General features: G+C 37.0%; 2 protein-coding genes across 5 annotated transcripts in view; one reads left to right on the top strand and one right to left on the bottom strand.

Moving 5' to 3' along the window:
- LOC115209208 (structural maintenance of chromosomes flexible hinge domain-containing protein 1) overlaps positions 1 to 27879 on the bottom strand; it is a 101371-nt gene that overhangs the window by 15299 nt on the left and 58193 nt on the right. For all 3 annotated transcript variants that reach the window (XM_029777461.2, XM_029777459.2, XM_036500832.1), the window contains 14 exons: positions 27741 to 27808; positions 27488 to 27633; positions 26616 to 26745; positions 25760 to 25840; positions 24359 to 24517; positions 22221 to 22346; positions 21309 to 21388; positions 21009 to 21169; positions 19861 to 19979; positions 18131 to 18186; positions 17900 to 17984; positions 16117 to 16248; positions 15876 to 16025; positions 14948 to 15074 (listed from right to left, as the gene is read on the bottom strand). In XM_029777461.2, the coding sequence (XP_029633321.1) occupies positions 14948 to 15074; positions 15876 to 16025; positions 16117 to 16248; positions 17900 to 17984; positions 18131 to 18186; positions 19861 to 19979; positions 21009 to 21169; positions 21309 to 21388; positions 22221 to 22346; positions 24359 to 24517; positions 25760 to 25840; positions 26616 to 26745; positions 27488 to 27633; positions 27741 to 27808 (1620 nt within the window). The remainder of the gene's footprint in view (positions 1 to 14947; positions 15075 to 15875; positions 16026 to 16116; positions 16249 to 17899; positions 17985 to 18130; positions 18187 to 19860; positions 19980 to 21008; positions 21170 to 21308; positions 21389 to 22220; positions 22347 to 24358; positions 24518 to 25759; positions 25841 to 26615; positions 26746 to 27487; positions 27634 to 27740; positions 27809 to 27879) is intronic.
- On the top strand, positions 1583 to 14197 carry LOC118762390 (leucine-rich repeat protein SHOC-2-like). 2 transcript variants are annotated; one of them, XM_036500833.1, is made up of 4 exons: positions 1583 to 3425; positions 5022 to 5244; positions 8699 to 8985; positions 13987 to 14197. In XM_036500833.1, the coding sequence occupies exons 1-4, from the start codon at positions 1801 to 1803 to the stop codon at positions 14069 to 14071; spliced, it is 2220 nt and encodes a 739-aa protein (XP_036356726.1). In that variant the 5' UTR covers positions 1583 to 1800; the 3' UTR covers positions 14072 to 14197. The 2 variants fall into 2 exon arrangements, with proteins under 2 accessions (XP_036356726.1, XP_036356727.1); XM_036500834.1 differs by lacking the exon at positions 8699 to 8985.

Below are 27879 nucleotides of genomic sequence, written 5' to 3' on the forward strand. Positions count from 1 at the left end.
CTAACGTTTCTGCCAGCTCGCCGCCTTGGTTTTTTTTTTTTTTTTGAAGTCAGATAGGGTCGAAGGGAAACCAATATTACAAGGGCAAATCAGTAAAAAGGGGCAATAAAGATATTATTAACTCTCCTAAGTCAATAATAAAATTACATCCGTTAAATATAATAGTGTGGAGGTAGTAAAAAATCCATTCTCACTTGGTGAGTCAAAACAAACAAGCCTGGAACCAGTAAATAAGAGTCATTTTTGTAAGGAGATCATTACAAGTAATCCTATTTGAGGCTTTGTTTTTTCTATTTTGCTGGTGAGATTAAATAAACAGAACAAGCTGGGAAAGTTGGTTGGCAAATTGTTCAGCTGACATTGTCATGGAGACTGCAAACAGTTGGAACACAGATAAACGGAGAGTCGAAATGTAGTTGAAATAGGAATTTAAAAAGTACAAGAGAAAACAAAATGCAAGATATGAATTAAAGTTAAAAATGTTGTCAGAGACGGAGGCTTTCAGATGCTGAGAGTAGTAAATAACCAGTTGAATGAGGTAAGAACGTATGGTTTTTGCACACACACATCCAACACACACACACACATTGTTGATTTCATATTTTCAAATGTTAAAGAAACAATAGATTATCCACAACAAGTCCACGGAAGATAAATATCAAATGTCAAAGATGAGTTTGTGCTGTAATAATCGGTTTTACTTTATTCAGTTGAAATGAAGAGAAAAAATTATGTTTTATTTAAAATTTTTTTTGTAAGAATGTCTCTAATACGTGACCTGAAACACTGAATTATAATAATTTATTAAATATACAACAATATTAATACCAATGATGAAAATTTAAGAATCTCAATAACCAATTTCAGAATTCTAAAAAAAAAATTTTATCAAGGAATTATAATGAAGATGAAGCTTTCAAGCAAAACTTTACAACTGACAATATGATACTAAAATAGAGAAATGGTCTCCAAATAGTTTGACTATTTCTTTTAATATTTACTAAATGCAAAGTACTAAAATACACAATACAACAAACAGTTTCTAAAATCTTAAAATCAATTGACATGAATGCTTTGTAGTCAAAATACCAGTTTTTCTGTGGTTTTCACAATATTTTTCTTTTTAGTAAGTGCCTCTATTTAAAACAAACCTATTAAAATTTCTGAATAATGTTTTAGTAATTTAGATATGGACCCAAATAAAATATAATACCTGCCAGTGAAATAATGGATACTATTGTAAGTTATGGAATACAGGGAAGTTCATGTTTAAGTTGGAATGAAAAATGAGGAGATGAACAGGCATAAAAAGATTTACTGTAATTGTAACCTTTCGTCAGAAATGTGGAATTAACTCTGAAGTTAGCCAGAGACAACACATTTTATATTGCTATGTGAATCAAACAAAGTTATTGAGGAACATATTCTTTAAAAATTATTCTAAAGTATTTCATTCTGATTTGGAATCAACAACACAAGTACCAAGAGATGATAAAACAGACAAGTCACAGTGTACAGTCGTAATCTTGTCTTACACTTATACAATCCTGTTCACCATAACAGAAATTCTTCTTGTCACTTCTTTGCTTTTCCCTTGACGTAACAGTTCGTTTCTTGAGGGTCTCCCCACAAAAAGATCTCATTTGCTTCCTTCAGTTTTCTTTGTAGGACTGGTTTTCACTATTTTGTTTATATTTTGAGAAGAGCAAACAATTTTTTTGTTTCACCTCAGGGCATTTGAAAATGCTTCTTTTATCAAGTACCATTACGTTATAACAAGCTGATATTTTATATATTAACATGGATTCTATCAGGTATCAACTGAGATATAATCTAAATGGTAATTTGGAGCTTGACTTACGAAGGCATCGATTAGTTGCAATACCATCCAGTGTGTTCAGGTATCCAGCAATCAAAGTATTAATTTTACAAGAGAACTTTCTGGAATATCTACCAAGTGACATTGCCATGTTAGCATCATTAAGTGTTTTGCAATTACAGAAAAACAGACTAATGACCATCCCCAGAGAAATAACATACTGCCGCCAACTGCGGTATTTGGATCTCACTAGTAACAATTTCATCTCTTTTCCACAAGCCATTATTTTCTTAAAACAACTCAAAATCCTCAAAATAGCAAACAACCAAATCAAAGACATTCCATATCAAATTAGTTATTTAGATAAATTGTGCAAATTCGACATTCATAAAAACAATTTACAGAATCTGCCAAATTCAATGGCAAGTCTCAAAAAATTGCAAGAATTAGATTTATCAGAGAATCTTTTTGAGCAGCTTCCTCCAGTTATATGCTCGTTATGCAACACTAAATCCTTAAATTTTAGTAGAAACTTATTGACTTATATAATACCTTGTTTGGATAATTTGAAGAACTTGCAAGAACTCAACGTCTCATACAATAACTTAATGTCTGTGTGTTTATCGATGAACAAATTAAAGAAGATGAAGTATCTGAACCTGAGTTACAATCAACTGACGGAAGTGCCAACATCTCTACAGCAGCTGCCATACCTGAGAATACTTCACATTCAAGGAAATAAAATTAAGCATGTACCAAATGGCTTCACGAGTTTAATGTACCTGAATCTTTCTAACAATCAAATCTATAATTTTACAATAGGAAAAATGAAGAATTTGTTATCACTGAACGTCAGTCACAACAGATTGAGTCAATTACCTCACGGCTTCTATCAGCTGAAACGACTGGAACACCTGATTGTTAACGACAATCACATAAAGTCCATACCTTATGAAATAGTAAGACTAAAACACCTACGCACACTGGATATTAGCAACAACAGGTTAACGAGCGTACCCCCATATATTCCTCAAATTACAAGTTTGGAATATTTCAATACAGAAAACTGTAACGGAGAACAAGAGACAAACTCACAGAGAAACGAATTCATCACAGCAAAGAAACACTTTATGAAAAAACACGAAAGCAACTTAATTCAGAAGAAGTGCCTCGAAGCGAAACCTCCAAAGCAATATTCCTCAGTGAAAAGTTTTACTGGGGATAACCAATATACAAAAAGAAAACAGTGCAAACGCTTCCAATGCCAGACGGGGACATTGTTGAAGAACACGGCTTTATTAGAATACGACACAACCCATTACACAATGCCATCATATAAGGCTCAGGCATGGAATAACACAGATGCCAACTCCATATCAAATGTATCCAATCAAAGGCAAATCTTAAATAGAGGAGGAAGCCAATGGCTCCATGCTTACTCTAAAAGCACGGACAGCAAACGAAACCTTCACACAAGCGACAGCACGAGTGGTTTTGCTGATGAGATTGAGGTCAGTATTGCCAGTGATGTCTCTTCAAATGATCCAGCAATGATGACCATTCACGACTGGTTGGAACCAGAACCAGAACACAGGAATACCAACTGGTAAGTACAACAGATGTTATAAACAGGAATTTTTCTGATAATTAGTACATAATTACATTTCTAGATTAGTTTCAGAAACAATATAACCTTGAAGGTGAAAAGAAAAATAATTATATAAGCATTGTAGGTGCAGGTGTTTAGTAAGAAGCTTGTTTCCCAACCTGGTTCTGGGTTCAGTCCCACTGCGTGGCACCTTGAGCAAGTATCTTCTACTAGTTTTGGGTTGGCCAAAGCCTTGTGAGTGGACTTAATAGATGGAAACTGAAAGAAGCCTGTTGTGTGTGTATATATAAAGAACACCTTTCAACCATTGGGCCTCACGGAAGCAATGACCAAGACCTTTGGCATTATGTCATGCTTGAGAAGAAGACCCATCAAGCCAAGCCAAGCAAAATCCCAGTTGTGGCAGATACCGGTGTTATGCAAATTGGCACCCATGCTAGTGGCACATAAAAGCACCCCAGTGTCAAGCAAATGGCACATAAAACCACACATTACACTCTTGGAGTGGTTGGTGTTAGGAAGGGTATCCAGCTGTAGAAAACCATGCCAGCATGGACAACAGATGTTAAATGATGATGGTGATGATGATAGGTATGATTGCCTTTGTGTCTGTGTTTGTCCCCCACAACTGCTTGGTAATCAGTGTTGGTTTGTTTACACCCTTGTAACTTACACACTGATGGAATAACTACCAAGCTTAAAAAAAAAAAGTACTAATGTTGATATGTTGTACAAAAAATTTTTTCAAGGCGGTGACCCAGCATGGGTGCAGTCTGACTGGAGCAAGTAAAAGATAAAGATTTCCACTGAAATCTTATTTGAGAACAATAGGATAAAGTATGTTTCATTTAAATTAGAAATCTTGGAGTAGAGAGGCTTAGTGGAAGGAGAGGAAAAAAAACAAACAAACTGATACTCTATTAATTACGATGACAAGTGTTCCTGTATCAACAGAACAGCCTGCTTGTCAAATAATTAACAGGCAAGTGGCTGGGCATTCCATGGACATGTGTACCCTTGATGCAGTTCTCAAGGAGATTCAGCGTGACACAGAATGCGAAGGGGCCGGTCATTTGAAATACAAATCCTTTCTTCCAGCTGAGTGGACAGGAGCAATGGGAAATAAAGTGACCTGCTCAGGGACACAACATACTGCTGGGGATTGAACTCTTGATCTTACAATCGTGAGCCAAATACCCTAACCCAGCATTTCTCAACTGGAGTTCCTCAGGGACACTAGGGTTCCGCAAGAAAGAGTGAGATAGGCTAATGCTAATTTCATGATCTTAATATTACTTACTATACATGCACAACATATTATTGGTTATTGTAATATAGACATCATCCTATCTAACCTATTACGTTATCGAAAAATATAACAACCATAATATATATATATATGATATTTACCACTTGAACTACAATGAAAAAAATACAAGAAAGATATGGTATAGAAACACTGCCCTGACCACTAAGCCATGCGCCTTCATCTATATTAGAAGTGAGAAACTGAGAGACATAAGAAAATAACTCTTTAACCAAACTCTTTTAAATGGGTTAAAAGCAAAACCTGAAACATAAATTCCATTGCAGGCCGACAGTCCAGTTCAGCTTTGATGAAACTATTTCATGTGGCTGTAGTGATTCTAATGCAACAGTGGCCAATCCAAGAGCACATGGTCTGGTGAAGGTATTTAAAGAGATATTCAGCATAACAGAGGCCGGAGGAGAGTTTGTCTCCTCAGACAACTCTAACATCTCTTTAAATATACCAAGTGACAATAATGTGGAACAACACCTACAGGTTATCATGCAGGTGAGTGGAAACATTTTTATAGATTATGAAATTCCATTCAAAATCTTCAATTTTAGAATACATGAAATTTTGTGACTGTTTAAAATAGATGCCATATAATCCATTAACTGGACATTTCTACATGGATGCACTTGAGGAAAATTTCATTCCTCAGTTGTCTTCTTTGTACTCAGATAATTCTCAAACAACTTACACAACAGGGAATGATTAGTTAGATTGCTAGACTATGGCCATGCTATAGCACCACTTTCAAAACTTTATTCTTTAGTCAATCAAATTGTTCCCAGAGATTATTTAAGATTGGTACTTGTTCTATTAGTTTCTGTTTTTGCTATTCGAGCGAGGTCATTGCCAGTGCCGCTGGACTGGCTCTTGTGCAGGTGGCACATAAAAAGCACCATTTGAGTGTGGCTGTTGCCAGTACCACCAAAGTGGCCCTCATGCCGGTGGCACCTAATAGCACCCACTACACTCTCAGAGTGGTTGGCATTAGGAAGGGCATCCAGCTGTAGAAACTCTGCCAGATCAGATTGGAATCTGGTTCGCCAGTCCTCAGTCAAATCGTCCAACCCATGCTAGCATGGAAAGCGGATGTTAAATGATGATGATAATAAAGTTCTAAGGATGTAAAGAAACCCACACAACTTGCATCTACCAAATTTATTCACAAAATAATAATGGTGGTTCAACCTGGACCTAAAGATGAAATTATTTGCCTGTTGAGCCTATAAATTCTTTCAGATCATGGATAGAGCCAGCCGATAACGTGTGCAATACAAGCATGTACTGCACTCTGTAGTGTGTAAAAATGCATCTAAAATCCAATTTGTGCAAAGATGTTGCTATTTTCTTTTAGAATTAGAAGAGAACCTCAAGGGTTTCAGATTAGGTTACATACAACAAGAAAATCTTGCAAATGTTTCCAATGTCAGACAAGTACATCGTTATCACTCAACTTAGCAGTTTGGCAAAAGTGACCCTGATAGAATAAGTACCAGGCTGAAAAAAAAAATGTACTGGGGTGATTTGTTCAAAATTCTTCAGGGTGGTGCCCTAGCATGGCTGCAGTCTAATGACTGAAACAAGCAAAAGATAAATTTGCCCCACTCTTTTTTTTTTTTTTAAAATTTCATTCACAATATGATGGAAAGACAAATGCAACATCTGGGGATCATTGAAAAAAAAAAAAAAGGGAAGCCACTCAAGTTCGAGGTTTTGTTTCCAACCCAGGAATTTCATCTCTAATTCTTCTACAGGAACCAAATCATCAGCATATAGGAGTTCCCATTGATAGTAGGTCTTGAACTCCTCTCTGATGGCCTGTAAGACTATGAATGAGGATTGAACCTAAATGTGTTCCTGTCTTCATGCCAAATTAATTGCTCAACGTATTGCAGACTCATTTTACTAACTGCACACACATACATAAATTGTACAACCCTAGCAAGCCATTCGTCTACACCTAGTTTCTTTAATGACCACCAGATTACTGAGCATGGCATCCTATCAAAAGCCTTCTCCAAATTAAAAAAAAATGCTAGATATGGTGTCTTACTCAGCAGTTGTTTCACCACATTTACAGTAAATTAAATGATTCACAAACTAATCCTTCAAGCACACAACCACATTGTTGATGGGTCAAGTCAGCTACAGTACAGGTATTGCCAAATGTGAGTTGGTTTATAAACAAGAACCTCTCCAACAAGAATCCAGAATACCCCAGTTGTAATGTTCAGTTCCTTAGAATAAGATGAAGACTGAATTGGCAATCCAGAGTATTTAAACAATAATAAATGATGATATATTTAGATTTTAGAACTTAATTCAGTTTAAAGATTTTCTTCTCAAAAGGGTAGACTGCCAGAAGAGATTCCAAGACAATGTTTCATCAGAAATTTGAATTTAAAATATTTAAGGAAAAAAACCCCCAGTATATAAACAGAAATCTAACTGAAGCAATAATTATATATATATATATATACATATATATATATATATATATCATCATCATCATCATCATCATTTAGCGTCCGCTTTCCATGCTAGCATGGATTGGATGGTTCAACTGGGGTCTGGGAAGCCAGAAGGCTGCATCAGGCCCAGTCTGATCTGGCAGTGTTTCTACAGCTGGATGCCCTTCCTAACGCCAACCACTCCGTGAGTGTAGTGGGTGCTTTTTACGTGCCACCCGCACAGGTGCCAGATGGGGCTGGCAAACGGCCACGGATGGATGGTGCTTTTTATGTGCCACCGGCACGGTTATATATATATATATATATATATATAATCATCATCATCATCATCATCATCATCGTTTAACGTCCGTTTTCCGCGCTAGCACGGTTTGGACGATTTCGACCGGGGTCTGGGGAGCTCGGGACTGCCCCAGGCTCCAGTCTAGTCTGGCAGTGTTCTACAGCTGGATGCCTTCCTAACGCCAACCACTCCGCGAGTGTAGTGGGTGCTTTTTACGTGCCACCTGCACAGGTGCCAGAGGGGTCTGGCATCGGCCACGTTCGGATGGTGCTTTTTATGTGGGGGGGGGGTGCAGAAATATAGGGGAGCACCAGTGGGGAGGGGTGGTTCAGAGAAATGATGACAGGTTCTAGGCAAGTAGAACGTAGGATATCGACAGAGGGGTAATGCATGGTGAAATAGCGTATTGAAGAGGGGGGTTCGAAGAGTAGACACCTATAATGGTGGTGGGACAAGCGACATCCGGTATAGATGGAGCAAAATATAGAGATATCCGGTATTGGTGGTGGGGGGTGGGAGGGCGGTCGCACCGCGCATTGGGAGATGAGGTTTTAGGCGGCAGAAAGAAGACAGGATTGAGATGAAATGCTTTGCGGTGGTGTGAATAAGTTTTTGTGAGTGAAAGTTTTTATGCTTCAGCTAGCATTTGAGACGAAAGACAACGATAACGCTATTAGATGGGGATACAATAATAATAAGGCTTGCAAAAACAATGAAAAGAGGAAACAGGTCGGGAACTTAGCTGATGTTTTTTCATCCTGCGGTATTTTGCTAAGCCTGTGGAAGCGAGTGAAGGTGAGATATATACAGAGAGAGAGAGAGAGAGAGAGAGAGAGAGAGAGAGAGAGGGAGTGAGAGAGAGACAGTGAAAACAGAGGGAGAACCGACACCACATAGCGAGAGAGAGAATTGGGAGATGAGGTTTTAGGCGGCAGAAAGAAGACAGGATTGAGATGAAATGCTTTGCGGTGGTGTGAATAAGTTTTTGTGAGTGAAAGTTTTTATGCTTTAGCTAGCATTTGAGACGATAAAAGTAAAAGTTTTCACAAGCAAATATCTCAATTGTGGTCCTTAGAATGATAGAGTATAGCTTCCTGAAAGTACCTTATATTACATTTGCTATTAATATTTGAGCAGCTGATAAACTGATTACATGCATGTCTTGCCTTTTATTTTTTTTTGTTGGTGATTAATGCAGGTAATTAGTATCAGTGAAGACGCCATTCTGTCGGCTCAAATCCAAGACCCTCTCCTGAACAACATACTTTCCGTAAGTGTTATTGTGATGCTAACGCCCAACACTGACGTTCCATTTACCATTCCTATAACCATCAACCTGCCAGCACCACCGACACTGGAAGACAACGAAGTCAGTGGCTGTTTACACGTGCTGACGGCAAAGAACGACAACACCTGTACTCCTTTCTTTAGAAATTATACTCTGGAAAATGGATACATAACCTTACAAACCTACCACTTAGCAGGGTGAGTGAACATTTCATTATTTGTCATAAATAAAAAAAAACAATTTACAGACATTTAAACCATCCCCACCTCACAATTCAAAATATCTTATATTAGTCTTCAACGTACTCAACAGAGTGGTATGAATTTCCTCTAACAAACTCTCTATGTTGGTTTCAAATTTTGGCACAAGGCCAGCAAGTTCAGGGGAGGGGGAGGAGTAAGTTGATTACATTGATCCCAGTGCTCAACTGGTACTTATTTTATTGACCCCAAAAGGATAAAAGGCAAAGCCAACTTTGGTTGAATTTGAACTCAGAACATAAAGGCAAATGAAATGCCACTAAGCATTTTGCCGGGTGTGCTAACGATTCTGCCAGCTCGTTGCCTTACTCTCAATTTATATTGAGAAGCATTCATTTAAATCCTAAATTTTAGGATAAAATACCCAATAATAAAGAGGAAATGACAGACTGAAAAGACAGGGACATTCAATCAGTTGGTAATTCCCATCTAGAGGCTTACTTGAGTTAAAATATTTAATACTAACTCACAACAACAATGTACATGGCTGATGCCAGCGCCACCTTGAGTGGCTTCTGTGCCGGTGGCACGTAAAAAACACTAACCGATTGTGGCCATTTCCAGCCTCCCCTGGCCCCTGTGCCGGTGGCACCTAAAAAGCACCCACTACACTCACGGAATGGTTGGCGTTAGGAAGGGTATCCAGCTGTAGAAACACTGCCAGATCAGACTGGAGCCTGGTGCAGCCATCTGGCTTCCCAGACCCTGGTCAAACTGTCCAACCCATGCTAGCATGGAAAACGGACGTTAAACGATGATGATGATTTATACTGAAATTTTTCTAGTGAATGAAATTGCCTGAAAATTCAGATACTATTATTTTGACCTAAATAACTAAAACAAGAATTTCATTGAAATCCATTTGATAGAGACTACACACACAAGTCACAATTTGTGTCAAGCATTTGTTATCATCATCATCATCATTTAGCGTCCGCTTTCCATGCTAGCATGGGTTGGACGGTTCAACTGGGGTCTGGGAAGCCAGAAGGCTGCACCAGGCCTAATCTGATCTGGCAGTGTTTCTATGGCTGGATGCCCTTCCTAACGCCAACCACTCCGTGAGTGTAGTGGGTGCTTTTTACGTGCCACCCGCACAGGTGCCAGACGGGGCTGGCAAACGGCCATGGATGGATGGTGCTTTTTACATGCCACCGGCACGGGGGCCAGGCAAGGCTGGCAAACGGCCACGGACGGATGGTGCTTTTTACGTGCCACCGGCACGGAGGCCAGTCGGGGCGGCGCTGGCAACAGACACGGTCGGGTGTGTAACGGACTGACAATCGGCATGAATGGGTTAAGGTATTTTCTTTTGCTAAACTTACAGTACTGCAGTGATTAGCTTCTATTGTTAGATGTGATGTGTGCTTGCTTCTGAATGCATCCGTCAGGTTACATAGTTACATAGCACTTCTGTTTTAATGTTCTAACAAAGCCGAGAGGTGTTAAGTCCCCAACTCACAACACTTGCTTTGTAATTGTACTCCACTAACAACACTAAGCTGACATTGGAAACCAAATCAGTAACTGGGAATTGTTACATTTCCTTTCTTTCTTTAAGTTTTCATCGTTATAACTGGTGCACTGTAACGAAGCTATATGGGGAAAATTTATTGATTAACATTGTGAGCAGCTCTGCAACTAATTCTGAACAAATATTAGTTGAAATCCAGCTTAAGAGAGCAAGCTTACACATGTTCAACTAGGCATAAACATATAAATGTTTCAGTGTCATTTAATTTTTTTCTAACAAAGCACATGTCTGGAAGAGTTTTTTCTTTTTTTTTTTGAAGCAAGTCAAGCCTTAACCTGAAGATGATCTGAAATTATTGCTAAATGTAGGACAGATTATTTTTTTAAGATGTAGATTTAAGAAGGTTATGACAGACAAAAAAAAGTATTCATATGAGATTAAAAGGATTCTGGATATTATCTGATGTATGGATTTAGTGAAGAAGTAGACCAGTGGGCCTTAACCTTTTTTGTGTAGCACCCCCCACTAAGTGGTGAGTGAGGTATCATGACTAAACTAACTTCACATGGATGATAATTTATAAATCTCTCTCTGTATATAAAGCTGAAGTTGTCTGTGTATGGCAGGTTTGATAACCTTCAACTAACACTATCTCCTCCGAGACCCTGCGGCGCAAGTTGACCAAAATTGAGAGTATGATAGAAGAAGGCTTGCTCTTCCTTCCGTAGAAGAAAAAATTCAAATCGGACCTTGTTAACACCAAAAATTATTTGCATCAAAAAGCTGCTTTTTTTTCTATGAAAATCCTTATTTTTTTTTAATGATTTTTTGACTGCTGTGTCGCCATTTTTCGGAGTATTTCAACCAGAAAAATGTTCACTTAAAGAGAATAACAAGCTACATAATGCAAAAGTTTTACTTTTCAATAATTCCAATTCTAAAGGGTTGGAAAGAAAACAAGCCTGAGCAATACTGCTAGTTTTACTCTAAAAATGGATTGTATAAGCTTTTAACAGTGAAATGATAAAAAAATGATACAGACAAAAGTTGAAAGTTTACTTTATACCTAACAAATTAATCACTGCTCTGTGCCAGATGAGATCTCATTTTTGTGTTAATAACCATTACCAGTTTTATCAGGTATAATATAATTATTTACTTTAGGTAAGTTATGTACAATTATGTTACCTCACTGCCCACTAAAGCCTAGTGCCTTCTTGGGGGCAATACTGCTCACATTGAGAACCTCTGTCTTATTAGAGACTCAACTGATGGCTACAGTGGAGTAACATTCCCGTATCTACACACACACAGATATCCTGGATTGCATTCAGAGAAGAGCTACCCACTTAATTGTTATTCAATTATTTACAGACATACTCCACCTTCTGGCCCACATGCGTGCTTCCTCCTCTCTTTGTCTTTTCTAATGTCACTCTAATGCCTCTCTTCTTCAGAGCTGGCTTGTCTCCTATCCTTGCCACCCAGCCACCCCTAACCTCTTGCCACTCTTGCTGTATTCATTCCACTTGGTCCTAACCATTATTTCTAGTCCTTTCTTCTCGTAACATCAACCTTCTGAAATCTTGTCTTTCCTGCAAATGTTGAGCCACAACACTTTCAATGGTGCACTAATAGCATCAATTACCACTCACAGACAATGACTTATCCCCCACACTCACAAAATAATATCAATATTTTTACTGGAAGGCATCTACACTTGTGCTTGCCTGTTCATATAGTTCCACTATTCACAGCAATATTAATGCAAGAATGTTATAAATTAGAGACTGTATCAGTGATAAGTTGTGGCAATTGCCTTAATCAAAGATTTAAAACATGAAAAAGTAGAAACTTAGGAAAGAATAAAAGTTTGCTAATTAAGGGTTGGAGAATGCTTTCCTTCATACTTTCAAAGGTTTTCTGTCAGTGAATATTTTCTATGAGTTGAGGTCTGAACACTTTTTCAAAAAATACAATACATTTTAGATTAATGCAGGGTGTGGCCTTTGTGATGTTCTTTATTACTTAAATTGGGCTAAAATAGTCAGGTACATAATGATTTAGTGCTGGGGTTCTCAACAGGGGCCCATATGATCTTTGGGGATCCATATAAGATCTTGTTAAAATTTATCTGCAATGAATTAGTTACACTTCGACAATACACAAAATATTGTAACACTTATTTCTACAATTCCTAAGAATGTTTAATTATCAAAATATAATGGAAGCCAGACATGTGATGATGATGATGATCATTGTACTTTTAAGATACGATCGACTGTTGGTCTAGACTAGAAATCTCTTGCATATATTTAAGTGAATATCTCTGATTGTTAATTAACTGCAGGCCAGCCTTAATTGTACAGATCCATGATTAAAAAAAAAAAATAACGTTCTGTGACCAGCTTTTTCAGACATTGCATCAAGAGTGCACCATGCACTGATGTGTCCTGCAGTTCTTAGAATGGGACAAAGTGATTTGAAATTTTGGCTCATTGTTATGAGTAATTTCTTCTCAAGAATCACCATTCATACTGCACATTAATTAAAATGCATACTTCTCTTCCTCAAACATATAACCCCATTCAATGCCAAAGATTTTATTGAAAAATCATCAGAAAAGTTTTCAAATACAATCATATGCTTATGGCTTGGAGCAGATAATACTATATTATTTCTTTCAGATCAGGTTTTGATGGAACTCTTGGAGTCTTGCATTTGTAGCAGGCTTGCTGCCTGCAGGATATGGCACCACGCTGTCTGTTCTTTTCCATTACCTAAGACTTTCCTGATGATTTTGGCCATTTCAAGGTGGCAAACCTTTTGCAACAGTTCTACTGGGCATTCTATTCCCATTTCCTTTATATTCCTCTTGATGCCCTCTAATCAGGGATGTGCTGCCTAGGTAGACAGTACCTACCTTCATAAAATAGATTGATAGCAACATCATTTTCCTTTTATGGCAAAATATGTACTTAATTCAATAAAATTATGTAGGTTACTCTGATTACTATACAAAAAATATAATATTTTGTAGATTAGGTAAGCATAATTCGTCCCTGCTTTTCAATCTCAATATCTAAGCTATGCATAATACTGCTATAGTACACATGCTGCATACATTCATAGAACATTTTCTTTATGTGCTATAAAGGCAGATGTAAATCTACCTACAACTCAGTTGCACACCCGTGTTTTACTTATTTTTTGTGTGTTTTACTACATAAAGGTTACCAACTGCCTACCCTGAGTAATTACTGATGGCATGTACCTGCTTTTGATACTGTTCCCAAGGACCCAACAATAATTGGTACATTATTATTATTATTATTATTTGATGACATGCTTCAAAAAAAAGACATGTGTAAAACTGAACAATCCATATAAAGCACAACAAAACGATATCAACTGATTCACACACCACAAGTTTATCAATGTTGTTTTTGTGTGTTTTAACACAGGAAAGTTGCAGTAATGACCAGATCAAAATGCCAATATAAGGCCTGTAAATGCACCGAAAGTCTGCTGATGATGATTTTGTCCTGAAGATGGAAACACGAAGAATGGAAACTAAACTTAAGACAGAAGTCAGCTGAGGCTTTATTCTATTTTAATTAAATTCTAAAGACACAAAATTTAGCAACAAAATAAATGCTTCTCTTTTTTTCTTTTCTTTTAATTTAATTTGTTTCAACAAAATCGTTCCCTCGACCAAATTCAATTTATTGAAACTCACACAGGTTATAACGAGTAAGAAACCTGTTGATAATTAAAGATAATCACAATTTTGATTCGTTACATTGGTATTAAGGTCCCAGGATTGAACAAGATGACTATATATGATTGATACTAAGGATATGTCAGGAACTTGTTGACCAGAAATAAATGAAAAGCAATGTCAGAGATTGCAGAGATGGATTTTGAAATGGCTAAGACTTATAGTGAACAGATTTCCACCATAAAGAATATTCCCAAATACTATACATTTTGTAGAATACCAAAAAGGTTTCTTATAGAGTGCACCAACTCCTTCTGTACAGCAAACACAATATATATCATAATATATATAATCTTTATATATACATATATATCACGTGATCACGTGACCGACCAGACCATCAGATGTTGTTACACATCGCTGGTCACAATGCGTTCGCATTGTTTTAGCCATCGAATGACGCCACCCCGCTGGCTAAGCGAGCAGGCCAACAGAAGAAAGAGTGGTGAAAGAGTACAGCAGGGATCACCACCCCCTGCCGGAGCCTCGTGGGGCTTTTAGGTGTTTTCGCTCAATAAACACTCACAACGCCCGGTCTGTGAATCGAAACCGCGTCCTACGACTGCGAGTCCGCTGCCCTAACCACTGGGCCATTGCGCCTCCACATACAAATATATATAATATAATAATCTTTATTGACTTACCATTATAGAACAAGAAAGGAATCTCCAATGGTTCGATCTTTTCTTTAAGGTTCTGTGCAGAGACTGTGCAGGATAAGACATACTCAAAACCATCTTTTCCTGGTGTGTTTTCTTGTAAGGTAACTTTCTAGAAAATTAAATGATTCCATTTAGTACCAAAAGTTCAGGACAAGAGAGACGACATAAGAGAAATAAGTCAAATATAATTTCCTAAATGAAAAAGATATCCAATAACCAAGACTAAAATCACGAGTATTCGTTATGACAAGAGAGAAAGTTAACTCGTTAGCATTCAGATTTCTCTGTCAAATGTAAGGTTTGTTTATTCATATCGATTTGAACTCGTCATGCTTTACCTTGGAGCTTTGAGATTTCAAACGACGTGTTTATTTCATCATCATTGTTTAATGTTCGCTTTCCATGCTGGCATGGGTTGGACGGTTTGAAGGAGGATTGGTAAGTCAGGAAGCTGCACCAAGCTCCAATCTGATCTGACAATGTTTCTACACCTGGATGCCCTGCCTAAGAGCTTAATATTGTTTATAAAGAAACAAAGTATTAATAAAGATCCTGCTTTCTCAGAAAGTGGTTGGCGTTAGGAAGGGCGTCAAGAAATAGAAACCATGCCAAATCAGATTGGAACCTGATGCAGCTTACCAGTTTTCAGTCAAACCATCCAACCCATGCCAGCATGGAAAACAGACATCAAAGGATGATGATGAATGTCATTCTGAAATTTAGAATCAAAACGGGTCCTCATTTTAAAGATTATAATTTATTGTACTGAGCAGATAAAACAAAGTCTTAGAAGTTCTCCTGGTTTGTCTTCTGCGTGTTTACAGGATGTGAAGAAAGATCTTATCGCAAACATTATTATATTAGCAAGCTGAATTAGATTTTGAAAAACATTTCTGAGTGAAGACTGTACCTGTAGAAGGGCTCGCCCTTTGAGTAATGGAACCAAAAGCTGTTTTGAAGGCCCTACAAAAGCAGGTATTTCATCCACCTCATCTTGGGCTTTAACAACTACTTTGACCGACCCATCAAATTTTGGCTCTACTGGATTATCAAACTGGTCCTAAAAAGATATCAAAATAATATCAATAAATAACTTGTGATATCAATTAAGAAAATTAAACAAACTTTGAAGACAAAAAGAATTTCCTTACCCTGAGCTCAAGAAGAAGAGATTCAATTAGGCAACGACTGGTATTATTCTTGGAATTGCTCACTGTGGGGGTCCCTAGTGTCTCTAATGGCACTAACTTGGTTGGCACACTGGGGAGCACAGTAAGTGAGATCTAGGAGGAGAGAAATGGTTACAATGATATTATTAAGTTCTTCATATGGAGACACAACACAACCATTACATACAATGGTCATTCCATGCATCCATACTTTACAGAAAGATAAAATCTGTCGGAATGTCTTTTTTTTTCTAAAAAACAAAAAAAAAAACAAAACAAGAAAAAAATCAAACTAAAAAACCTCACAAATAAAACAAACCATCTTTCACTTATTTAGAAACAAATTACTGACAATAATTGTTACCAGCGTCGCCTTACTGGCACTTGTGCCCGTGCTAGTAGGGTATTAAGAGCACCATCCGAGCGTGATCGTTGCCAGAGAAGCCAACTGGATCCAAGCTGGTGGCACGTAAAAGGGCATCATTCAAGCGTGATCATTACCAACATCACCTTACTGGCACCTGTGCCGGTGGCATGTGTAGAAAGATTCGAGCGAGGTCATTGCCAGTACCACCTGACTGACCCCGTGCCAGTGGCATGTAAAAATCACTCACTACACTCTCGGAGTGGTTGGCGTTAGGAAAGGCATCCAACTGTAGAAACTCTGCCAGATCAAGATTGGAGCCTGTTGCGGCCGTTAAACGATGATGATGAAACTATGTTAATCAAATATTTGGAAGTTGAGACATGGCATAAATACCAAAAAATATTGAATTTCAAATTTTGGCACAAGGCCAGCAATTGTGGGGGAGGGGGTAAGTTGATTACATCGACCCCTCAGTACTCAATTGGTACTTATTTTATCCACCTCAATAGGATGAAAGCAAAGTCAACCTTGCTGGAGTTTGAACTCAGAAAGTAAAGATGGACAAAATACTGCTGAGTATTTCGCCCAGTGTGCAAAGAAATACTAAAATAACAAAGAAATATTAAAATAACACTCCCTAAATACGCATGCATATTTGTGTATCACATTTAATTTGAGCAGACAAAATAAATGTATAAATGGTGTGGTTTGAACAAGTTTACTTAACGAGAAACAGCAATCAGTTGCTAAATCCACACACAATTTTAACCCCTTCGTTACCATATTTCTAAGTAATACACACTTCTTATAACTTTCAATTAAATTCTAAAATAATCACGAATTTAGACTGGTTTCATTAAACAACTGTAACTTTTTTATTTATCGACATTTATGTAATTCTTGGAACACAATTGAAGAAAAGGTTCTTAATTCTTAATTCTACTGCACGACTTTTGACTCAAAGTGACCAAGTTTGTTTCTGTATTGATCGCTTCAAACAAGCTTACATTTGCTTGATTTCTTCATATCTTCCATTGAAAAGCCCTCAAATTCAGTATCACTGCTTGATAGCATGAAACTGTTATCCATTTTCAAAGTTGAAAAAATTCACCAAAGAGAAAAAATCTCCCAAAATTTGCAGAGCTCAGATATCATGTCAAACAATGTCAGAAAGTAACTCGACTATTTACAAAGTGAAATCACGTGTTTTCACAAATGAGATTTGTGCTGAAATTCCCATTAAAATATCAATGGGTTTGTTTGGCTATCTTCGGCCAGGTTGGTCATCTAAGCCAAAAACTTTTTCATACAGGTTGGTAACGAAAGGGTTAAATTGGCTACAACCACCAAAGACTAGTAGATTTTATTCTAAATAAATAAACAAAAAGAGAAACTCACCACTTCACTATCTACATTATATTTCCCATCATAATATACAAACATAATACTGAACTTGCCAGCCAACTCTGGACAGCGTTTGTTGCTGTAAAATATAGGAAAAATAGAAAATAAAAAAATGCGAATTTTATAGAAAAGATCAAAGGAGAAGTGAGATTTATGAAATAAGAAACAAATAAGAAATTATTATGGGATCAATGGAACAACAAGAAAACTAAAATATCGTCATACCTGAAAGTAAAGATTCCTTTCTCATTGTTCACGTTGTCAGGTGCATATGAAATTGCCTGAAATAAATTTAGTGTGATAACATATCGAATAGGAAATCATATAAATGAATTTAACATTCAATCTGCAAATGGCTGGTTACATTCATCTCTATCAAATGTCTTCCTTTTTTTCTTCATTATCATCACCGTCATTTAGCTTCCGTTTTCCATGTGGGTATGGGTTAAATGGTTTGACTGGAACTGGTAGGCCAGAGAACTGTATCAGGCTCCAGTCTATTTTGGTTTAGTTTCTATGACTGGATGCCCTTCCTAATGCCAACTACACCACAGAGTGTACTGGGTGCCTTTTATGTGTCACCAGCACTGGCCATGACTACGATTCCACTAAGCTTGACATGTCTCTTCCCAAACACAGCAAATCACCAACAGTCTTGGTCACTTGCCATCTCCTCCACATTCAAAGACTATGCTTCAGCAACTCATCCTATGTCTACCTGGGTCTACCTCTTCCACAAATTCTCTCCACAGAGATCGGTACTTTTTTATGCAGCTGTTCTCGTCCATATACATCACATGGCCACACCAGTGCAGTCTTCTCTCTTGCACACTACATCATCATCATCATCATTGTTCGACCGTGGTCGAGACAAAGGAATTTACTATGTTACGCCAGACCTCACGGTCCATCATGGCATTACGGAGGTCCTGTTGCTGAATGTCTGTATCCCTGGAGATTACATCAGGGTAGGAGAGTGTGCGCCCTCTGATATCATGAGCAGATGGCTTCCAGAGGAGAAGAGTAGAAATTACCTCGTTTTCAGCTCTACAACAACGTCCAGCAAACTGGACTCTTCTACCTTTCACAAGAGATGATACAGGTGGTAGTTTCCCATATATTTGTACTTTGGTTGGATGACGCTGCCACGAAAGATTTTGAGCTCTCATAAGGAGGTGAGTATAAGTTCCATCCAACCACCTCTCAAGCTTCTTTCTTGCACACTACATCCGATGCCTCTTATATCCATTTTTCTCTCTCAAAGCACTCCTCACACTCAGTCGTATGTCCACACTGACAATGCACATCCCATTAACATCTGTATTAACAAAGGTAAGAAGTTATTTGAAAAAGAAAAACTATACTGTGAGGATTCCTTTTAGAAATAAGTTCTTAACCCATGCTTATTGAACATAACATCTAAACTTCTACCCCAACACACACATTTATACATATATATACACATTTCTTGCACCCTACATTCTGTAATTATATGTAAAAGTTAAATATTTTGAAGACCATTTCTATGTTATTTACCAGTTGCTGAAGATTTTATAGACCTTGCTAGTTTCATGTAACAAGCACCCAGTCCACCTTGTAAAGTGGTTGGCATTAGGAAGGGCATCCAACTGTAAAACCATGCCAAAACAGACAGTGGAACTTAGTGCAGACCTCTGGCTGGTGAGCTCCTGTCAAACCATCCAACCCATGCCAGTATGGAAGACAGACGTTAAAAAATGATGATGATGATGCTGAAAACCCAAAAAGTGGCTGTCTATTTATGTCCCCCAAATGTTTTACAAATCTGCTGAAGGCAGTTTCAATGAAGTGCTTACAATTCCCAGAGAGAAAATATCAAGGGTTTAATAAGAATTGTTCAATTCAAGCCAGCAAAATTCAACTGAGGTGGGGGGGGGGGGGCAGGGGACTGTAAAATACATAAAGAAACTACTTACTTTGGGAGGTGGTATTGACTGGTGACTAGAATCTGAAGGCCATTGTTTCATTGACAGATGTGAATGCTTTGCCAAAGTTAATGGATTACCATCTTCAGCCAATACTTTCACTGTGTATACTTTAAAGAGATTAGGAAAATAAATATTACAGTTTATTTCATATAAAAAATTGCTAAGTGAAAGGTGTGTGTGTGTGTGTGTGTGTGAAACGGATTTGATAAAGAAGTCTCAAAGCCTATTTTATCATACTTTTTATAACTAAGTTGGTTGCATCTATAAGATCAGAAATATATATTAGTCTTTACTCTTTACTCTTTTACTTGTTTCAGTCATTTGACTGCGGCCATGCTGGAGCACCGCCTTTAGTCGAGCAAATCGACCCCGGGACTTATTCTTTGTAAGCCTAGTACTTATTCTATCGGTCTCTTTTGCCGAACCGCTAAGTGACGGGGACGTAAACACACACCAGCATCGGTTGTCAAGCAATGCTAGGGAGACAAACACAGACACACACATATATATAAATATACATATATACGACAGGCTTCTTTCAGTTTCCGTCTACTAAATCCACTCACAAGGCATTGGTCGGCCCGGGGCTATAGCAGAAGACACTTGCCCAAGGTGCCACGCAGTGGGACTGAACCCGGCACCATGTGGTTGGTTAGCAAGCTACTTACCACACAGCCACTCCTGCGCCTATTCTATATTATTCTATATTTTTATATTTATTATTTGGTTATTAAGCGTGTGAATTCCTACTTTTGTATGTTTAATGCCAGCTAGGAGCCTGAAAGAACTTCAACTTGTGCAAATGTATTTCTTCTGTTTGAAATTACAAAGATCTTATTTGGGCAAAATATTATAATATTTTTTAAAGATTGATTTAAGTTATATGAATTAATTTAATACCCTTGTAATTAACTGTAAACGTATTCATTTAAAACGATTCTAATTAATATGTCATTTTTTAAAGTTTTCCAATGACATGAATTTTTTACAATAAGAATTGTCATAGAATAATTTTAATCCCTAAGGAATTCCTAAGCTGTGTATGAAATATTTTCAACATCTCTCGTCTCTTTGTATTAAGTTTCCATTCCTGCTATTTTAAAAATTTCTGTGTCTGCATCATGCAAAAGACTTACCAGGCAACTTTGAGCCAGCTTCTACTGCTATATTACTTTTACAATCAACCTCAAGACTAAGAGGTTTGGTTGGATCTGGTCGAATGCTGATCTTAATTCTTGGCCCTGTGATGGTTCTACTCCCTCCAAGCAGAGCTTTCACTGACAATTCATAGACACCCCTGTAAAACGAAACAGTTCTCTTTCATAATCAATTTTAAAAAGGCATGAAGAAGTTTTTGAATTCAGCAGAATTAATTGTAAATAGAATCCCAAGAAGAAGGAAAAAGAGAAGAAAAAAGAACCACAATTTGGTCTTACCTTGGCCCATTGACAGAGAAGGCTCCAAAGTCTACTTGTCCTTCATTATCGGTTTTCAATGTAGTAGCAGAAGGCACAATCTGAAATTGTAAATCAATTTAGCATGTCATTTTTTCCCTAATATCAATATTCCAGAAGCAAAACAATAGTTTTAAATGATTGCAAAACCAGATGAAGGTTTTATTAATCCACTAGAGGTGAGAAGATTAATTACATTAGACGGATATTTGTCCTCATCTTGTTTGTTGTTAACACAACATTTCAGCTGATATAACCTCCAGCCTTCATCAGGTGTCGTGGGGAAATTTCAAACCTGGGTTCTCACTCCTAAGGTATTTTTCGATATTATTATTATTCAGGTCATTGCTTGGAATTGAACTCGGAATCTTGGGGTAAATAGCCCGTGCTTTTAACCACTATGCCATATGCCTGTGGGCATTCCAGGCAGTGACCTGAATAATTATAATAATAATTACATCGAAAAATACCTAAGGAATGAGAACCCAGGTTCAAAATTTCCCCAAGACACCTGATGAAGGCTGGAGGGTATATCAGCCGAAACGTGTTAACAACAAACAAGGTGTGAACAAATATACGTCAAATGTAAACAATGTAAATAATTCCTCATCTCTTAAATATAGAACTGAAATCTTGAAAAGATCAGCATTTTTTAAATACCAATCTCTCCTGTTTACTATAACATGTATATAATACTCAAAAGTTGTTTCACTTAATGACTAATAGAAATTTTGAAGAGACCATAATAAATTTATTGGCATTAAATTTTAGTATGCTTTACATTATATGCTGAACTTATGTTATATGGAAAAACTTTTATAAATTATACAATTTGTATTATTTTTAAAGAAATGCAATTCATTATAATGTAATAATTTGCTGATAAAAAAATACCTTAATTTTTTGATCTTTATTCAAAAGGATTTTTACATCTTTCTCTTTACATTGGTTGCCCCTGTCATCACACAGCGATACAACTAAATGTTGATTAATTTTTCCACCATCATACACCACAATAGGCTGAAGAAAAGAAAAAACAACATATAAAGAGGTTTGGTTTGCTGTAGCATGGCTCAGTATTTGTGCTGAATCTTAAAACCCTTCCCACAAAACATAACAACTAAAATGTCACTCTACCAACATGATAACATGTACAAGAGAAATCCTTACCAACAGCCAATCCAGAGAGATTTTGTGACTCTGCTCTTCCTGACAAAAATTTCATTTTATTGGTTTGTTTTCAACCATTCTAGATATTTTATGGCAAATAATTTCTTTTATTGCTATTAAGTTTTTTTAATTTATTTTACTCTTTCTTGTATACATTATATTGGGTCATCCTATCAATAATGCATTTTTTTTAATTGCATGCATCAAAGTCAAAGAGGGGACGGGATAAACTACCTGCATCAACTCTGTTTATCTTAATTTTGAAAAATAAAAGACATCATCATCGTTTAACGTCCGTTCTCCATGCTAGCACGGGTTGGACGGTTCGACCGGGGATCTGGGAAGCCAGAAGGCTGCACCAGGCTCCAGTCTGATCTGGCAGTGTTTCTACAGCTGGATGCCCTTCCTAACACCAACCACTCCGTGAGTGTAGTGAGTGCTTTATACGTGCCACCCGCACAGGTGCCAGACGAGGCTGGCAATGGCCACGATCGGATTGGTGCATTTTACGTGCCACCGGCACGGAAGCTAGTCGAGGCGGCACTGGCATCGGCCACGATTCGGATGGTACTTTTTACGTGCCACCGGCACAGAAGCCAGTCGAGGCGACGCTGGCATGAAAAAACAAAAAACTGCATTATTTATGGGATGACCCAATATTTCACAAAGCTAATTTTTGGCATTATTTCAGTCTTTGATTATCTGCATTCCATTTTACGAGCAATTTTCAAGCAAACAAAAACACTTTTCGAAACATCTAAAGAAACATTTATTGTGTAAATAAATGAAAAATTGAGAAGTGTTTATTACTGAATGTCTTAAAAATTATCAGAACGAGGGAGAAGACAGGGATTCTAATGCAAGATTATGGAATAGCAAAGGGGAAATAAGTCATAAGAAACGGGCAGAATTTGGCAGAGAACAAAAAGCTCTATATGTACTGAGCTGGGAAAGGTTTGCTGAAAGTAGCAGCTAAGTGACATTTGGAGACAGAGCTAGAATGGCACCAAGAATAACTGTTGCCACTCCTATTTCATAATGGTTTCTCTTTTTTGGGGGGTGGGGGTATCAAGGGCAGATAAAACCTTTAAGATGTCTTCCCATTTAGCAAATAGGTTATAAAATCTGGGTACATGGAGTAAATAAAATGATAGCATAAACAATTAAATATAAGAAATAATAATTTTCCTTTTTTACTTTTGTTTAAATTAAATAAAAAAATACTTTACTTTTCTAAACGCTGGTTGAGGAAAAGTTTCATCCATACAAGCTACAGATATTGCATCACTTAAATGAAGACGACCCTGATAGACGAATGTAGATGTGCGAATGGTTTTCAGATGAATTGGATGAAAATATCAATTTTACTAAAATGTAGACTTATTTAATTGAGTTCACCTGAATTTTGCAAGGCGCATCAAGTCATGCATCGAAAATGATGGGAATCATGTTGAAAATATTGTTTATTAACATTATAATTAAATAAAATTGTTTTGTTTTAAAAGTATGTGTTAATACCCATGTACCCAGACTTTGTGGACACCCTGTAGAACATACCAAAAGTCTTGGAAGAAAGGAACAATAGAGATCAAAATCAAAATAATAAAACCAACACTAACAAGAAAAAAAAATCTGTTTGAAACCCAAATGAAGAAAACAACAAAGAATCAAAAGAAAAGACGATAATAATAAAGATCTGAATTATAAAGAGTATAAAGTATACGTAGCTAATGGTTGGCAAATGCAGAGTTAGAGTTTACTTAAGATATTTATGGATCTAAATAGAGTGTACTTCCACATCACCAGTTTCTTTGTATTTATAAAAAGAGAAAAATCTGTTGCAAAAGAAAGAAAAGGCTTACCTCATCCAAGTCCCATCCTGGAATAATAAGCTGAGAAGGAGGCCCTGATACCAACTCAATGCGGATGTAATCCTTGAGTTTCTTCCATTGAAACATCAACTCTTTGGAACCAGTGTGAACATCCTCTAACTGGATGCCTTTTACACAGAAGGCACATTGCTGAAACAGAACCAGAGGAAACTGAGAATTGAAACAGGGTGAACATCATATTCAATCATCATCGTTTAACATCAGATCTTCAGACTGGCATGGGTTGGATAGGGGCCACACCAAGTTCCAAGATCTATTTTTGGCTTGGTTTCTACAGTTTGATGCCCTTCCTAATGACAACCACTTTGCAGAGTGTATTGGGTGCTTCTTATGAGGCACCAACACCACTGCTTTTTACGTGGCATGAGTAATTACATTTTAAATTGTCACAATAATCTTAGGTTAATTCCTAATATATATATATATGTGCATCACTGAATATTGTAATCCTTTAGCTTCAGATTATTCTTATCTACCATAAATCCTTGAGTATAATCCGCATTTTCCTCCCAAAATTTAAAGGTCAAAATCCCTAGTGCATACTATATACGAGGTTAAAAATTAAAAATATTTTCTAAGCAATGTCTGAGTCTCTCTTTGCTGTCCGGCAATGTTTATTCAGACACATTTTGTGATGTCGGGTGCAAAAATACCTTAAGCTAAGCCTGAAAGCAATGAAGTCATAAAAGAATCATCCATAACTTGCTATAAGCAACATTTACTAAACATTAATACTGTTATTTCTTTATTTTCTGCAAACAAAATGCACAAAAAAGCTACACGTTTGCATTATGTTATACATACAATAATAATAAAGGACGTTACCATATAGTTTTACAAACCAAGGATGTTACATAGACCTCCTTGACTCAAGTTAGAAGAGGGGTGCGTATTATACAAGAGGTTTAAGTTTTTCAGAGGTACAGCCCCCTAAAAAACCCCTGCGTATTATACTCAAGGGTGGACTATACTCGAGGATTTACGGTATTCACATTGTTTTGAATTAATCAGGTATTATCATGAAGCTTTGAGATTTTGGTGATGTGATTGCCTAGTTTAAGAATGACATTGTAGAACAGGTGTGAGAGACCAGGTCTGGCTAGATGGAATATAAAGTGGGTAGAATTTTTGGGTTGGTTTAAATGCTAAAAGGTTAAATAAGTGACATTTTTTTTTTGCAGGTGAAAATCTTGAAACAATTTTGCAACTTTACCAATCTGTTCCAATTTCCAGGTCATTAAAATATTTGCTTCAACAATCCAAATATATATTTATGAAATTCTAACAAGACAAACGAATACACACACACAAAAAAGTTTTAATGTGAATTTAATTTCTATAAAAGTTTTTTTGTTTGTCATAATTACTTACCTGACCTTTATACTTCTGGATTTTGTCAGTCATTAAGCCATCAGCACTAATGTTCAGCTCTTGTAGTTCTGAAGCTTGGAACTGAAGAGGAGAAAATAAAGATTTATTTCATATCTTGAGAGAAGACGAACAAAACCCTTGTATAAAAACTTTATATCTCATCACCATCATCATTTATAACATCTGTTGTACATGCTGGCATGGGTTGGCTGGTTTGACCAGGAATGGTAAGCTGGAAGGCCGCCCCAGACTCCAGTCTGATTTGGTATTGTTTTCCACAGCTGGATGCCCTTCCTAACGCCAACCACACTGAGAGTGTAATGGGTGCCTCTATGTTCCACTGGCACAGGTGCCATTTGCATGACACCAGTATCTGCCACAACTGCAAGTTTTGCTCAGGTTGATGGGTCTTCTTCTCAAGCATGACAATGTCTGGACAGCTTCCTGCTAGCCAGCTCCATGTCTAAAACTACCTTAATTTTATAAAACATGGTAATTTGGCTGCATTTTTCATTCCTCAAAGGCCTCATTTATGACAAGTATTAAACAGAAATGGTTGGGTCACCAATTTTTCAATGCTAGTAAAGTGGTGGATCATTTGTCAGACATCATACAACTGCCCACCTTGGATGTTTTTCTGAAACCCAATTAAGGCAAAGACTTCCTGGATATTCTGGTAGATTAGGAGACAACTAGTCTTATATACAAACATCAAACATGAGGCCTATTATATAAGGAATTCAAAGACTTGTCATTACACAAACAATATAACGACAATTTAAAGAAAGGAAAATGTGTGAAAGTAAATACGACTTTATAAAAATTTTTAAAAAAGGGATTAAATTGATTAACTTACATCTGTTATTTCATTGCCATTTTTATCTCTGATGCTGACTTGAATCTCACTTTCCATTTGCTCCTTAATACGTAAACTGCAACTCCCTTTTACCTTGCACCTCATCTGAGAAGGTTCTCCTGCTTTGGCCCTGCACATTGAGAAAGTTAAATCATGACAGGAAGTTTAAAAGAATGTAAAAAACAGACAAACAAGAGAAAAAGAGAGAATAAGAAAGAAAGTTCTACACACACACACACACATATAAATGAAAGAATGGAGTCGAACGAAGATGTTAACAAAATTCCTTTACTCTCGACATGTTTCGAAGATAGCATGTTTTCATTCCAAAGGAATAAAGGGTGCATTATGCAATCTTCTCAACAGGAAAGAAAGGGATGCTGACGATAAACATAGGATAATTCATTCACCTACTTATATATATATATATATTTATTAGCAGTTAAGCCTGGTTTCACCCGGTCTGTTTGGATAATGTGGGTATGACTGTTTTCGGTTAGACATAATCTATAACAGCGTTTGTCAACCTTATCATTTTGGGTCCCCTGTTTTGATTGGAGCCTCCAGCTGTATGAAAATTTCCACCACCCCCACTGTCAGAAAACAGCTTCAGATCGATTTTCTCAATAAGTATGGGGGTTAGGAAAAAAATACAAACTGCATTCCAATCTATGTACCTGTCTCCACATGTGTGCCATTTTTCATGCAAATCCACCCAGCCATTTGGCTGTGAACCTCAAGACAAGAAAGAATATGATTGCCCATGTCCAAATTATATTATATATATATATATATATATATATATATAAATATAGTGAGAGAGAGAGAGAGAGACGCACATGTAGGAAAAATAAAGAGGAAATCCAACTTACTTTATTGTGAAACTAAAGTGAGTGTCCGATCCGTCCAGAATACTAACATGGCAATACTTTTGGTCAGAAATTGAAGTTGGAATTTTGATATCGGGCAATTTGTTTTGAAGTAGAAGTTCTTTATTCATTTTAGGGGTCCAGTTTACCTGACAATACAGAAAATGAATTGATTATGTTTGAAAGATGAAAGAAGACCAGCTTTACCAACCTGACAATGGGGATATCACTGAATGGCATGACATAAGCAACATACCTTTATCTTGGCGGAAATCTTTTCATCCATCTTGATTTCTCGACCAGCTTCATCAAGAAGTAAGAATGCTGAAACGAAAAGGAATATCTACATAAAGCTGAGAAACAGATAAAATTTATCAAACAAAGAGAATTATGGG

The sequence above is a fragment of the Octopus sinensis genome, linkage group LG3 (assembly GCF_006345805.1).
Source record: "Octopus sinensis linkage group LG3, ASM634580v1, whole genome shotgun sequence".
Taxonomy (NCBI): domain Eukaryota; kingdom Metazoa; phylum Mollusca; class Cephalopoda; order Octopoda; family Octopodidae; genus Octopus; species Octopus sinensis.

Coding starts and splice junctions, on each gene's coding strand:
- LOC118762390 (XM_036500833.1), top strand. CDS start 1,801: ATGGATTCTATCAGGTATCAACTGAGATATAATCTAAATGGTAATTTG. Junction 3,426..5,021: donor GAACACAGGAATACCAACTG/GTAAGTACAACA, acceptor ATTCCATTGCAG/GCCGACAGTCCAGTTCAGCT. Junction 5,245..8,698: donor ACCTACAGGTTATCATGCAG/GTGAGTGGAAAC, acceptor TGATTAATGCAG/GTAATTAGTATCAGTGAAGA.